Source organism: Melanotaenia boesemani, chromosome 2 (genome assembly GCF_017639745.1).
Source record: "Melanotaenia boesemani isolate fMelBoe1 chromosome 2, fMelBoe1.pri, whole genome shotgun sequence".
NCBI lineage: Eukaryota > Metazoa > Chordata > Actinopteri > Atheriniformes > Melanotaeniidae > Melanotaenia > Melanotaenia boesemani.
The window spans coordinates 12829062-12844952 of record NC_055683.1 but is presented as its reverse complement, the minus strand read 5'-3'; the positions used below and the strand labels follow the sequence as shown (position 1 = coordinate 12844952).

The window sequence follows — 15891 nt, the reverse complement described above, 5'->3', positions numbered from 1 at the left end:
TTATTGATGGCATTGCTCCCACCAAGGTGAAAGGGATCGCTGCCAAAAGTAGAGGTCCATGGAAAAATGCCACACTGGTAAAGGCTGAAAAACAAGAATGTCGAAAAGCTGAATGTAGGTGGCGGAAAACAAAGTTGCAGGTTCACTATGAGATAAAGAGGACTGAGGATGTATAATCTGGAACTGCAAAATGCTAGACGATCTTTCTTCTCTGACATCATTGCCAAGAACAGCAATAATGCCTTGTTCATTACTGTTGACAGCCTAACTAATTCTCCTGTGTCAGTAACCCCTGAACTTCTATCCAACTGGGCCTGTAATGATTTTGCTTCCTTCTTTACTGACAAAATTCAGAAAATCAGGCAATCAATCGGGGCTTCCATGCCAGGGGCAAGACATATATCCCTGTGTCCACTCAAAGACACGAACACCATGACACATTTTTCTTCAATCAGTTCTAAAAACCTAGATGAGATCATTGGCCATATGAAAACCACCACTTGCTGTCTTGATGCCCTGCCAACTGTGTTTATCAAAAATGTTTCAGGATGCATGACCTTAGATATCTTACAGATTGTAAACACGTCTCTGCTTTCAGGTGTCTTCTCTAAGACCCTAAAAACAACCGTCACAAAGCCACGACTTAAAAAGAAAAACCTAGACTCATCAGTCATGAGCAGCAGCTGATAGCAAACCTCCCCATTCTGAGTAAGATTTTAGAAAAAGCTGTCTTTCAACAGCTACACAACTTCATGACACTAAATAACGGTTTTGATGTCTACCAGTCATGTTTTCGGCCACACCACAGCACTGTGACTGCTCTTGTTGAGGACTTTAGTGACATCTGCCTGAGCACAGATAGCGGAAACATTTCAGTGCTGCTAGAGCTCAGTGCTGCATTTAACACAGTCGACCATAACATCTTACTAGACCGGCTGAAAAACTGGGTTGGACTTTCTGGCACTGCACTTAAATGGTTTGAATCCTATTTAAAGACAGAGACAACTTTATGTCTATAGGTAACTATAAATCTGAGTGAACTAAAATAGCCCGTGGAGTTCCCCAAGGCTCCATCCTGGGGGCACTGCTGTTCAACATCTACATGCTGCCACACTCTTGTGTCACACTTTTGTTGAAAAACAACAAAATATGTTACCACAGTTATGCTGATGACACACAAATCTACATAACAATCTCACCAGGAGACTACAGTCCAATCCAAACTCTGATCAACTGCATTGACCAAATTAAAGATTGGATGTGCCAGAATTTCCTTCAGTTAAATGAAGACAAAACTGAAATAATAGTTTTTGGAGCCAAGGAAGAAAGCTTAAAAGTCAGTACTCAGCTTCAAACAGCAAAGTTGAAAACTGATCAACTGATCAGCAATCAAGCCAGGAATCTAGAAGGTGTCATGGACTCAGACCTGAATTTTAGCAGTCATATTAAGACAGTTGTGAAGTCAGCCTGTTATCACTTAAAGAACATATTGAGGATTAAAGGACTGATGACTCAGCAGGATTTAGAAAAATGCATGCATTTATATTTAGTAGACTGGACTATTGTAGTGCTGTCTTCACAGGTCTCCCTAAAAAGTCCATCAGACAGCTGCAGTTAGTCCAGAACGCTCCTGCAACCGTCTTGTGTGCAATGAATTTTGGGAGAAAAGAGGCCGCGAAGGATGCATCACCAGTTGCCTTCGTTTGAGGCTAAACGAAGTGCGAATTTGAAGGGTGGATTCGGAGGGTCCTTCAAATTCTGTGAATTGGGACGGTACTTCACACACCCCGATGACGTATGTGGCTGACAAATCCGCACTTCGAAGTGTACAGACCCTGAATTGGGACACACCTAAAGAAAGTAGATCATATAACTCTTAGATCTATACACTGATCCTCCTGTCTCTCAAAGAATTGACTTCAAAAACCTGATGTTACTTTACAAAGCACTGAATGATTTAGGACTAAAATACCTTCAGGATCTTCTGGTTTGTTATGAACCAAATCTACTTTCTGTTCCCAGAGTCAGAACTAAATGTGGAGAGGCAGCATTCAGCTTTTATGCTTCTCACATGTGGAACAAACTCCCAGAAAACTGCAGGTCTGATGAAACTCCGCAGGTTTAAATTAGGATTAAAAACTCTTTTATTTGATTCCTTTTATCAGAAGAACTGTTAAATTTCCCACACTGGAACTATATTTTGTGTTTTTATCACTTTTATTTTAGGTCTTTTAATCTATTTTTTTCCTGTTTATATTTAATTTCTTTTGTTTCTTTTAAAGTTTGATTGTAATGCCCTTGTGTCTTGCACTCTGTAATGCTTTTAATATTTTATGTAAAACACTATGTAAAGAATTGTCTTGTACATGAAATGTGCTATACAAATAAATTTGCCTTGCCTTGCCTAACGTAAAAAAAATAAATGTTTTATGAAAAATATACAAAAGTAAAATAGAAGATAGTCAGCTAGTCTACAAGAGACTCATAATTTCTGTCTTACAAATATCTCAATTTCTGCTGCTAGCCATCATTACTTTTATTCCATCACTTAAAAGACTAAATATATTTTATAATATTATAATAATTCATCATAAAAACATAATACTAGAGGCACTCAGAGCGCAGACCTTCGCCAAACCATAGGGTCACTCACCTGTGAAAACCCCCAAAAGACCCAACAGTCCACTGAGTTACCAACCCCATGCCAACACTCTTTTGTATACTACAATAGATAGATATCACTATCTATTTGCATCATCAGGATAGATGCCACATCTTATATATAATCTTTGATGCTGGAATCATAACTGGAGACACCAAGATGAAGCGAATGGCTACAATAGTCTTTAAGTTATTAAAGAAATTCACATTTTCTGTTATGGCTGCAATCTAGGTTAGTTATTAGTGTATTTTACACCTGCCATGATGTCATCTTGTAATTTTTTTTTTTTATTTTATGTCAATGATTCTGTGCATTGTCTGTTGAGTTAGAGACTGTAATGGCCAAATTATCCCTATCACCCCAAAGTAAAGAATCCTTTAAAAACTTCCTGGACTCAGACAGTGATCCGGATCAACCCCCCAAATCAAATAATTTGTTCCTTATTCCATTTCTGACATGTTCTAAAATTTTTATTAAAATCCGTCGGGACGGACAGACAGACAGACAAACCAGCGTCACCGAAAACATAATCTCTGCCTTGAAAAATGAAAATGAAAGCACTCTGCATGTGGTTCAACTCCAGCTTGTACCCACACTAACCTGAGCACTTCATTGGGGTTGCCTGAGATGGGGGTCTTCTTGTCTGGAGCTCCATGGCACTCAGATTTCAACAAGGTGTGAGGCCCTCGGTCCATCATCATGGTGGAAGTTGCCATGGTGATGATCGCCACACCATCACGAACACGAGCCTCCAGGCCATAGTCCCACTCGTCATAAGATACAGAGAGAAGACCTAGGTGGGTAAAGCAAGAAGACGAGAGAAGGGAATCAGAGGAGTTAAAAACTGGATGGGCAAAACTGGGCAAGGGCTGCAAGGTGGTGTGGTGGTTAGCACCTCAGCCTAACCTAACAGCAAGAAGGTCACCGGTTTGAGCCTGGGCAGGGGGGAGGTTCGAACCTGGGGGGTGGAGTTTGCATGTTCTCCCTGTGTATGTGTATAATGAATGAAAAGATAAATTTGAAATGAGAAGAGCCATGAAAAACAATAATCAACTGAAAAAGTGAAGGAGAGAAAGCTCAAGAAAACAGAAATGGGAATAGATGGATTATTCTAAATAAAGCATAAATAAACATTTTCGATATGAGAAGTACTGCAAACAGGATAAACATGAGACAGAGATTACACTATGTGATGATTCAGAGACTAGATGAATACCACCAACTATCTGCATGACTATGTGTCTATCGCCTTGCTGTGTTTGTCCATCTGTCTGTCTCTGCCGGCCTCTATACTGTCTTGAGGCCTGTCTTGTCTTCATGAGTCCTGTTCTCCTTCTGTCATATGTTTATATCTATGGATCTTTCTGTTTCATTGTCCAATTCTCCTGGTGCCCATTTGAAAAGCCATTCAGCTGTTGCCAGGATGCTGATTGTTCTCCACTATGTCCTCCTGTAAGCAAGTATTTGGGTCATACAAAGATATTTAAAGCATTCCCAAGGCTTAGAACCATGCTATATCTAACAATGTTGGATTTGTTGTCACATAATTATGCAGGTAATGTTGAATCTGAACACACCTAATCACAATCAACACTGATTTAACTGCATTAACCCTAAAAATCCTTAATCATTTATTATTTTTAATGTATATTTAATGTACTCTTTGTATATTATTAATTACAGATAAAGTAAAAGACTGTGTTGGTTTATTAGAAAAATGATTACAATATGAATCTAATAAACTGCTGTCATAGGAAATAAAATCCATTGTCAAATTTAATTATATTGTGATTAACTCATGACAAATAATGACCATTAATTGATGGCATGCAGCATGTTGCCTTGTAGAGATGTTTATCTCTTTTTAATGACTGATATCACAATTTCATCCTGTCAGAGAGAAACGATTGTCCTCAGGTCCACCTTACAAGTTTAATTGCTCTGAATTAATTTTAGAATTTAGGATTTAGCAGCATGTTTATTCCTATTTGGTCATGGTTGTAGGTCAAAATTAGATTAGGTCTAAATTTTCATTTGTGTAAATGTATCTACCAACCTGTTATTCTTCTTCTCTACTTAGGACTTAAGCATTATACTACATAGTGTTGCTAAACTCATCAGCAAGCTAAATGTGAGCATTAAAGCAGAAACGTAACTTCTGTTGCTCATCAAGCCACTTTTGTGTATTAAGTATACAGTATTGTATTCTACAAAACCTATGTCCACCTCTTCTAAATGGACTATCACCTTTGAGAATGCTGATACATGCTTTCGTAGAACAGATGAAGCATTATGATAGATCAGGGGTCTTCAACTAAAATTTAAAAATGTTCAGTATATATATATATATATATCCTCTACATGGATTACATCAAGCTCTACGCTAAAAGTGAGCGAGACATTGGCTGTGTCTGAATGTGCACCCTACTCCCTAACCCCTCGTTCACTACATAGGGCTGCACTACACAGCACACTACATAGTGACTCATTCTCTTGGCGATTCGAACAAGAAGCTGCCTATTTTTTCCTCGCCACAAACCATGTGACTACCGCCATCACCACGGCAACCACAACCCGCGTCAAGATGTCATTACAAATCCAATCCAAAGTTGTGTGTAAATAATTTTGTTTTTATTCCTTATGTTATATTTTATTCTTTGTTTGTTTGCTTAAAGGTAATTTTGCGCAGCTTAATTTTTTCGCCTCCTTGCGCCATGTTGAGCTGCTGCCCGCAATGCATTGTGGTCTATATTGACCCGTCTAGTGGCCATCGATGCTCACTACTTTTCAAGATGCATTGTGGGTAATTTTGAGTGCCCTACTTTCTTCTCTTTGGACATTTGGACACTCCGAAAAAATGGCGTGACCCCTATATAGGGCACTATGTAGGGAGTAGGGTGCACATTGGGACACAGCCATTGACTCACTCATCCACACCACCAGGATCTACAGCAGGGACATGGGAATGTCATTCGGACTGCAGAAATGTGGTCAAAAGGTAACAAAGGTAGTCCATACAGAGGGCATTGCACTCCCAGAGGGCAGCTTAACAGATGTTGAGGAGAGCTACAGTATATGTACCTTGGTATACTACAAACAAATGGCAACCAGGCAGAAGCCACAAGGATAGCTGACACAGCCAAATATCTACAACGAGTAAGGCAAACCCTGAGAAGTCAGCTCAATGGCAAAAAACAAGATCCGGGCAATTAAAAGCTATGCTCTGCCAGTAATCAGATACCATGCTGGGGTAATAAGCTGGCCAAAGCTGGAAATTCAGACCACAAATGTTAAAACACTTAAGCTGTTCACCATGCGTGGAGGGTTCCACCCCAAATCCAGTGTCCAGACACAATACACTACGCACAACGAGGGATGCCGAGGACTAGGGAGCATCAGGGTCACTGTCCAAGATAAAAGAACCAAGCTTCATAAATACATCAGGAAGATGGCCTCAAGAGATGATGCAGTGAGTGAATGACTCAGGTAATGGCACCTGTAGGAGAAAGAAATGAAGGCACCATCTTGGGAAGAGAAGCCCCTGCGTGGGATGTACCACCAACAGATCACTGAAGTGGCAGAAATGAACAAGTCCTACCAATGGCTAGTGAGGGTTGGACTGAAAGACAGCACAAAGGCGCTAATCATGGCAGCACAGGAGCGAGCCTTGAGTAGTAGGGCAATTGAGGCCCAGATCTACCACACCAGGCAGGACCCCAGAGGCCCTTGCAACAATCAAGCACCTCATAGCACAGAGCAAGATACTGGCAGGCAAAGAATACATGGAACGCCATAACCAAGTAGCCGGCAAAGTGTACAGAAACATCTGGACTGGAGACACTAGGTCACATTGGGAAACACCTCCCAAGGTGGTGGAGAATGAGAGGGCTAAGATCCTGTGGGACTTCCAAGTACAGACAAAGGGTGGTGGCCAAACAACCGGATATTGTGATCATGGATAAGCAGCAAAGAAGAGCCGTAGTGATGACGCTCCAACAGATACTTAGAGAAACATCAGAAATCTCCATCCAGAACAGCGCTGTCCTAGAAACAGCTAAGATACAGCGTAGGATCCTCAAGCTCCCAAGACTCTGTTAGAGGACCCAGCCTACCCAGGGCAGATGGGAGGTTGGGTGAAGGAAGAGTATATAAAACTTATATGTACAACTTAAAGTCAAATAAAACTTAAAGTCAAATAAAAAATGTCTCCTCCTAATGTTGTTATGAGACAGTGAAAATGTCTTCCGGATAAGAAGGTGTTTTGAAGGGCTGCATGATGAGCCCTTCTCTTCTTTTTTATACTCTATTATGTATATTTTACATATTTCCTATGTATTCGAAGGCGTTATCACTGTTGCTTTGTCATTCACATTTTCCATTCTGCATCCATGGGTTATTGCTTTTTTTTAGGACAGCTGTGAGAGAATCAAAGGGGCTTCATAACAGAAGCAAGACAAGCTCAACTATACTCAAGAAAACAATCCCAAAAACCCACGACTGATGATATTTGCAAGCAAGAAAAACAAGCCCAAAGTTGCTTACAACAGGCGGACTTAGCAGCAGTGCCATCTTTTTCTGGTGCAGTCTTATCATGTGGGAGGGCTTAACTCACATGCAATGGGTCTGCATGTTTCCTGTTTTTTTAACAACTGCTTGAGATGACAGATAATTATATAGTAAAATTGGTCATGCAGGTTTAATTCAACATATTTGTAAAAAAAAAAAAAAAATCCATTATAGTCACTAAAAAAAATCCATTTATGTAGACTGATCTTTTTTTTTCGTTATTATTATTTTGGTCCTGCATAATTTGATTTTATGTATATATTATGTTCTGATGATAAAGCCTATATATGTCTGTAGTAAAAGCATGGAGGCATGGAGAGGCAAGACAGAAAACATGAAATGACAAGATGGCAATTGGGATTCATGGTTTTATATTCCTTATGCCCATTTGATGTTATTAGCATTGTTCCACAGTGGAAATACCGGTAGAGATTTACATCACCACACCCATCTAAAAGGATGTAATTGAATATAATTACCATTGTACAAGTCAGTATGCTTAAATTATTTAGCTTGGGACACATTTAAGGTCCTTCCCCCTTCTGAGAAAACCAGTCTTTACTCAGTCATCAGAAACTGTAAAATAAAAGTTTGTGTTTTCTGTGTTTTAGGTGTGCTAAATTAGACACTTACTATGCCTGGACTACAAGCTAAGTACAGTATATCTGGCAGATCAGGAGCAGCATCCTCTGTGGCAAAATTCCAGAAAAGCAGGAGACATTATTACAGCAGACTTTTAAATCAGCTATCAATGCATCTGTAACTCCTGAAGATGGATAATTAGGGATTTTTCTATTTAGTACCTATTAGATCCCTCTGTGGATCAGAGCTCTCAGCAAAAAATCCCCAGCCTTCATGTCAATTTACTTTGCTATCCATCTCTCTGTCTTCCATTTGTTCTGTCTTTTTCTCTGTCCTTCAGTCGGTCTCCATCTATCTGACAGTGTATGACCACATGTCAGGCAGTCCACTACCATGTCAGTGGGCATAAATAGACAGGCAGCCTGGAAACCTGCCCTCCTCACGGGGCTTTAGCGCTGACAGCTCTGTTCCTTCAGGACCACGTCTAAAATCACACACTGTTGACACTTTCTCCACACTCATTCCCATTGCTTGTTCCTTCTTATGCACTTCACTTTTATTATTTCATGGGAACAGGACAGGAAGATGCAGTGGTACATGTGTGCAATGGTAGCATGAGGTCTGAGATGTATTCTTTGCATCATGGGAGCTGTTTCATGATGTGTCTATATACATGCTTCTGTCAGAACATTTTTAAATGTCACAACACAGACATATCAACTGACAATATTAAAAATGAACAGTTCTGTCTCGTCTGTAAAGCCTTTGTCTGACTGGTAAAGTGGCTGCTGCCTCTGTTTAAAGGCAGACTGTCTCCCTGTCACAGACACACATGAGCAACAACAAACACTTTAGACATACAGTAGACTATCTATACTGAGGCAAACTGATTGGAGAATGCAATAGTAGATATTTTTGGAAGGAGCTTATTGTTGTCAGTGATGTCAGATTTTAACAAAGTATGTGCAGCAGTAGTGTATAACTTTGATCAGGGAGAACATAGAAAAGATGGTAATGTGAAGGAGAGAGCTGAGAGAGACTAAAGAGAAGAGGAGGGACAGTCAGACAGCAGCAAAGACACAGACACAAAGAAAGCTAAAGGAAGCAGAGAATTGTAGGATACAAGGATAGTAAGATGCAAAAAAAACTGCAGAGAATTTAGGGGAAAGTACCATCAAATAAAAGAAAATGGAAGGAAAAAGGAGAGCGGATGGAGAGATGGTTCCCCAGAGCACTACTTAAGGAAGGCATCAGTGGAATTACCACTGAGAATTGGTGGCGCTTCATCACACATGGTGCAAATTATTAAGTAAGCCCAGTAAGCAAATTAGCCCCACAGCTAGTGTGCACCTTCTGCCTAACCCTGAACTGCTGGATTCACCTAGAGCACACAAGCCACCAACCATCAGTCGCATGCTCTGCCATGGTGTCACTTCACCCCATGTTAGTTCAGAAGCTGGTGTCCTTGTCTGCTCCTGCAAACGTCATGTGGCTTCCCTGATTTTCAGGCTGAAACTTAAAACCAACGGCTGGTTGACTAGCAGAATTGGGCACATTGCATTTTAAGTGTCTTCCTTTATTATAGATTCATCATCTTGATTAAGGTCATTGCTTCTCTAAGCAAGGTTAGACAGCTCAAAGTGCTGCTCTGTCACAGCTGAAGCTGTGAAGTCTAACCATAATCTTACTGGAAGAAAAAAACGTGGATAAGTTTAGATCCTGCAGCAACAGAGCTGTGAAAATAGCACATTCACCTGCATGCCGACTTAATGTGAAGCAGAAATCAAATAGATAATTATCATGGCTAAATATAATGTATTTATACTGAATACTGATTGATCTGACTACAGTACACATTTCTACTCTATGATGGTCTATTAGATGCTTCCGAGCCCAGAAAAGTTGACTCTGTCTCTGGATGAGGTTAATATAAGGTCCCTTTTCTAAAGTGGCATTTATGAATATGGTTCTGTATTTCAGGGCTTGACAAAGCCTTCCCACTGCAATCCTTTGCCCAAAAGGTGTTTCCAGCTATTCATCTGTCCATCTTTTCCCCCCTTAAAAACAATTACATTTCATGAGTCATGCTGGATACCAAACAGGGAGTAGAAGTACCTGTTGATGGCACCTGTTAGAAGTAACATCCTTAATTAAGTAAAAAGCATTAGTTTTTTTTATGTGTTACAGGTCTGAAATGCTAATATGGATGTATATTAACAAATTAAATGAGTTTGACAAAATATAACATATCATGGGTTTGTTCTGGCTGCAGTAAAGGAAAAATCTAAGATAAAATAAGGATTACTGTATTTACCATGGTGCTTCTACTTTTTTCTGTCTCTGCTTTCATTTTGACACCAGTCATGTCATTATTAGAATTCAGGCCTGTTTTAAATAACATGTAATTTTGCTCATTCTGTATGTTATTCATCAATCGAGTATGAAATAGGAAGATGACATTTTGTCCGCTACCTTTCACTACATCCAGTTGGATTCATGCCATGTTAATTCACCGTTAAAAGAGGTTAAAAGAGATTTTTTGTGTTTGTCCTTCTGGTGCAACGCAGCTCTTTGTAATCAGCCACGCAGCAAACAAACTAGATGCAATGATTGCCGTGGCAACGTAAATCAAAAGGGAAGTTGCTGTGTCATTTAAATAACCTATGCGGTGATGTATCAAACTTTACAGAGTGAACAACACACAACTACACAACTATAGTTTGGCTACCAAAACCACCATATGAAGTACCCACAAAAAACAAAAACACACAACCCAAATTGATTACGTTCACCCAGTATTTATGTTGTGCAAATTAAATCCTGAACCAACTGCACATTTCACAGACAAATGCTGACAGACCTTACACACAAAAAACAGCTGGGAGCACACACACTGGTGTGCAAAGGCACTCCTTACTCCTATTCAAGGTAAATCATCCAAGGATGCCAATAAAGGAGCAGAGGTAAAAAGTTTGAGTTATGGTGTGTGAAGGCACAACAATCTGAGGTTCCACCTGAAAACCATTCCCCAGAAACTGCTGAGGACAGGCGGCGGCATAATATCTCCCACCCCTGACTGTAAATCAAGAAGCTAAACACCTACAAATTATCAGGCTCATACGCCCTTCGTACATATACTACCTGCACTACAGCTGACTACCTCGAGAAAGAAAAGCAGCCTGAAGTCGTGTAAAGATCCATCAGTTAGGACGTCGGCAACAGCACTAACAGTGAAAGGTTTGGTTCCCACTGGGAGCTGGCCTTTCTAAAAGTGTCTGTCCACCCCCAAGTGCTGAAAGTTGTGTTACATTAGGCAGTCTGACAGGTATGTCTGACAGATTGCGTGAGCAGGTTGAGTGGTTTATGCACCCCAACTTAGGTGTTACTTTAGTTCCCCGTTCATTTGACCTTCAAAGGTTAAAGTGACATCCAGTAGTGTTGGAGAAAGAGACAGAGGCAAAGAGTCCTAAGTTATCATTATGAAAGGTCACTTTGTTTTTGTCTTGCATTAAAAATACCAACAGCTGAAAAAACATTTGAAAAACAACATTTTTCAGCTTTTTTCTTTTTTTTTTTTCTGGGGTGCCAAGTAGTGTGAAAGGGAGAAAATTACTTTTGAAAAGTGATGTTGCAAATTGCTGAAAAATAATGTGTTTCTTTGTATTTCTTTCCATGAGTAGTTGCTGACTTTTTAACGTTTTAACCTAAAATAAGTAGCATCATTATACGTAATCAAGGAAAGGTTAAAACCATAAAAAAAGGCAAGTAAACCCAAAGATACAGCTCTTAACCCCCTAACGTCTGGTGTTGCAAATTTGCATGAAACCACTTCTAGCATTTTATTTCTTTATATCTAGTTATTCTTTCTATATTTATTTATATACAATTTATTTATCATTGCTCTTCAATTATTTATCATTATTTAATTATTAAATATTAAATTGTATTTTATTTTGTTCCAGTCTTTATTTTTGTAATTTTTTTCCTGATTTTTTTCCCCACTGTATTCATTATGTTTTTGTTTTTGTATTTTTGTTTTTTATGTAAAAAATCCGGTATTAAGGGGTCCAATGTTAGTTATGGTTCTTAAAGCAAAATGATTATACAATCACAACCAGGTCTGTGAAAAAAAATGTTTTCCATCAGAAACTAAAGGTTTTTTTTTTAAATGTTTTTGGTGCTACATGCGATGCAACTAGATATAACGTAAAGAATTTTATGCTATGTAAGTAATGCATATTTATTGTAATATAACTTAGAACTATATTAACTTAGATTATGATTTTGGACTATAGTACATGGCATTATGGAAGCCGTCTTAGGATACAGTTCTGTGAAAGAAAAACAGGGGCGGTAATAATTTTAGTAATGTATTAAAGTATAAGTGGGGTCTATTTGGTCAGAAACTATTGTCTTATGATGATAAAGAACAACAGATAAACTATAAGATATATGAAAGGGATACACATTAACAGTAATTCACTTTTTTTTATTTGTTATTCTGCCATACTTGAGAAAAGCACAAAAGAATCAGTAAACAGTAAAATTGAAAGGAATCTCTTTTTTCCTTGCTGTGCAAAATGGATGCATTCATGGCAATTTTAATGCTTTTTATATAAACACCAACCCAGAACTGCACTTCCTGTAACTATTGTGCTAAATAGGATTTAAGTTTTCATTTCAAAGCAAGAAAACAGCTTTTCTTACTGAGATTATGTCAGACAAAAACAGGACTCTGTTTCAGATTTCCTACCTGTGGGAAACTCAGCTGGCACTACATCAGTGTCTCCAGCCACCAGCGAGGGCACGATCCAAGTGTAGCCATAGCCAGTGATCCCAACTGAGTGGGCCACCTCGAAGATAGTGTTGGCTTCTTCTTTTGTGCAGTAGAGAAGAATGACAGGGCTCTGGAGCTTCTTCAGCTGGTTCTGGATCTTTGAATCTCCATCATCTACAGACATGTCAAGCAAAAGAACCTCCTCCAGTTCCCAGCCCACAAAGCTGTTCTCGATGGTGCTACGGATCTGTTCAGGAAAGAAGGAAAATAAAGTGATTATGAGAAAGTATTTTATAATGCTTTTATGATATTTCTGTTTATTGTTTCAGCATGAAGCTTTTACATTAAACATCACTGTGTCTTCATTATCTATGTGATACATAACATAATGAAAATTAAATTCCACCGCCCGGAGCAGGTAGAGGCGGTAAGATGAGTGTTGTCAAATAAATATTCATGTAAACTATACCTAATGGAAATAAAACATATCAGACATCTCTAAAGGCTTTTACAAAGGGGAAAAGTTTCCAGAAGTAAAAGGGACTTATGCCTGAGTTTAATGATTTCAATGTACACTTTTTCCATTCATTCAACTAGCTTCACATGTAGAAATGGATCACATAGAGACAACATTCGGGAAAAATCTCCAGTTACAGAGTTGCATTGATCGGTACCAGTTTATTTATTTATTTTCTACTAAGGATCTGTTTTTTTTCTTACTTTTCTTATTAGCCTCCCATTCATGCAGCTGCTGTTGAATGTGTCTGCCATTTTAACCCTGTGAAGCATTCAGGTAGACTGACTGGATTTGCCGGTAATTGACAATTTAGTGAAACTGTTGTGAAAATATTCTCAGCTGCAGAGGTGTGCTATTTTTACACAAAAATTAGTTTGTTTAACAGGCTTTTAAAACATGGATAAACTCATTAAAAGAAGCCCATTAAATCCTTTTCCCGTTGGGTGTAATAGCAGCTTTATTATCACTGCTCTAAAGGCTAAAACTTACTGGTCCTGTGTACCTCTGCCTCCCACAGGATGAAATAACTTTGTGTCCTACAGGCTGTGATTCTGACTATCGCAGCTCTTTGAAATAATTAGGTAGGTTTACTTCTTCTAACTGGCCCACAGAAAACAGACCCGCACAGCAGGACAGAAAATAAGCTTCCAGTTGTCTTGCTAAAAGGCTAAAAAACGAGGAGAAAAGAAATTGAAAAGTGGCCGATCTCAGTATTCATATGAGAGGTGTATGGATGGTAGACGTGTGTCTCTATGAAGAAAAAGTGAGTTGTGATCATTGGTCTGACTGCAGCATCCTTTGTGAAACTCGCTGAATGCACCTGGGTGCTGTGTTTCCATTAAGAGCTCATTTATGCTCAACTGTCCCCTGCATTCATTTTGTGAGTATTTCAGTTTGTTTTCAGTAAGTTTGCAGATGCATAGCAGAGCAGAGCAAATGGAGCAGTACCGCCAGAAATCATGGGGGCAGTGTTCCACAGTTTAGCTTGTGCGTAATCAGTGGAAAGAACAAAGAAGAAGAAACCCCAATGCATTGACTAGCTGCACAGAACACCGTTCTCCTCCACTGTTGCCATGTTTTCTATATTGCTTTTGAAACTGAAGTCAGAACTCAGAATTAAACTCTGAACTCTGCACCGCTCTCTAGTGGATGTATTGCCTTGCTATACCCAGTCATGCCAACATCAGGCACGCGTGGAAGTATTTGGCAGTGGCATTTGACAACATTTGGAACAGACATACCTATTTACAGTACATATGAAAAAGGAGCATAAATGGAGCTTAAAGCTGAGCCAAGCTGGAGCAGAATAAAACCTAGGAAGTAGGAATGAATGCAGATTAAACACCTACCCATTGCACAAAAGAGCCAGATGTTAGTGTGTTTGTTGACCCTTGTAAAAGGGCTTTGGTTTTCGTTTTCTGAGGTGCTCCTCATAAGGCTTTCTTTCAATAAAGATTTTAAAGTTCTTTGCAACCCTAACTGAAGAGACATTAAAGAGGATTGACTGATTTTCAAGTAATCTTAGACTGTTGTTTGTCTTTTCTTACTGTACTTTAGGGGTTATAGGCCTATTTATGGCAAATCAATACAGCACAAAGCATGGCCTCAAACACAGTAAGAAAGTAAAAAGTAAGTAAGAAGAATTAACTTTTAAAGAGGCACAGCTGTTCACTGAAAAACATCCCAGCCTCATTACACACACTGAGAAAAAGGTAGGAGTGTTCAGCTGGTGTCAAAGTAATAGGTGGCAACTTTGAAAAACCTAAAAATGAAGCATATTTTGCTTTTGTTTACCACATGATTCTATACGGTTATTTATTAGCTTGAATCAGGAGAACATTTTGCATGAGTAGTTGTATCCAAAACTAATTTCATGAGCATGTTTTTTCAAGAGTGCCGTTACCTTGGTGACAAAGTCTTGGTAACCCGGGTAGTACGTTGTGACGATGGAGAAGATGTACCAGTCATATTCCTCCATGATGTTCAGAATGACAGAAGCCTGCTGCTCGATGGAGGGGCCAAATTGAAAGAACATGGAGTTGTCATCCTGTTAATAACAGAAGCACACAAAAGAACAAAGACACAGTGTAAATGGTTATGTAACAATATTGGTCTGAACTTTCATTTAGTTGGCTTTACAAACAAATGAGAACAGTACCACTTAAAGGATGGAGGCGGTTTTGTTACATTACTGGTGCGAACATTAATTTCACTGCCTTTATTCTTCCTCTCACAGAGGAGAAAGGCATGAGGACTCCTGTGGACTTATAATGATAGCGGTCATGATTTTCATTAGTTCCCTTTATGACTCCTTTAATGAGTTTGTGGCTGCAGCAAATTCCTTGGACTCAAAGCTGCTGTCCTCAGTCTCATCAATGATTTTCAGCATTTTGTCTCATTATAACCAAAAAAGTCATGTAATGTATGCTGTTTAATACCAGATTTATGTAGATGAAATATTCAAAATGCCAAAGACTGTGCGTAGTATAAAAACATTCACTCACCCAGAAGCCCCACTCACAGAAAGCTAAATCTATGTAATAGATGGATGATGTGCAGCAAAAAAGACACCACTACAGCCATACAGAAAATTCAATAAACATTGCTTTAATGCTCAAATCCAAGTCTGCGTTTTGGCAATGTAATTTGAACTGGACAGAAGACGAGGAGGAGGTGAGAAATATTAGTCTAGACACTGTCCTGTAGTTCTGCATCATGAGCTTGTGTGCATGTGCATATGAGTCATTCAGTTTGAGTCTAACTCCTGTTTACAAAATGTACAGTAGC

General features: G+C 39.1%; 1 protein-coding gene across 1 annotated transcript in view; it reads right to left on the bottom strand.

Moving 5' to 3' along the window:
- LOC121632357 (glutamate receptor ionotropic, NMDA 2B-like) overlaps window positions 1–15891 on the bottom strand; it is a 122432-nt gene that overhangs the window by 39516 nt on the left and 67025 nt on the right. Inside the window, exons 3-5 of the mRNA XM_041973795.1 lie at window positions 15008–15151; window positions 12564–12834; window positions 3263–3455 (exon numbers count right to left, since the gene is read on the bottom strand). Coding sequence (XP_041829729.1) covers window positions 3263–3455; window positions 12564–12834; window positions 15008–15151 — 608 coding nt within the window. The remainder of the gene's footprint in view (window positions 1–3262; window positions 3456–12563; window positions 12835–15007; window positions 15152–15891) is intronic.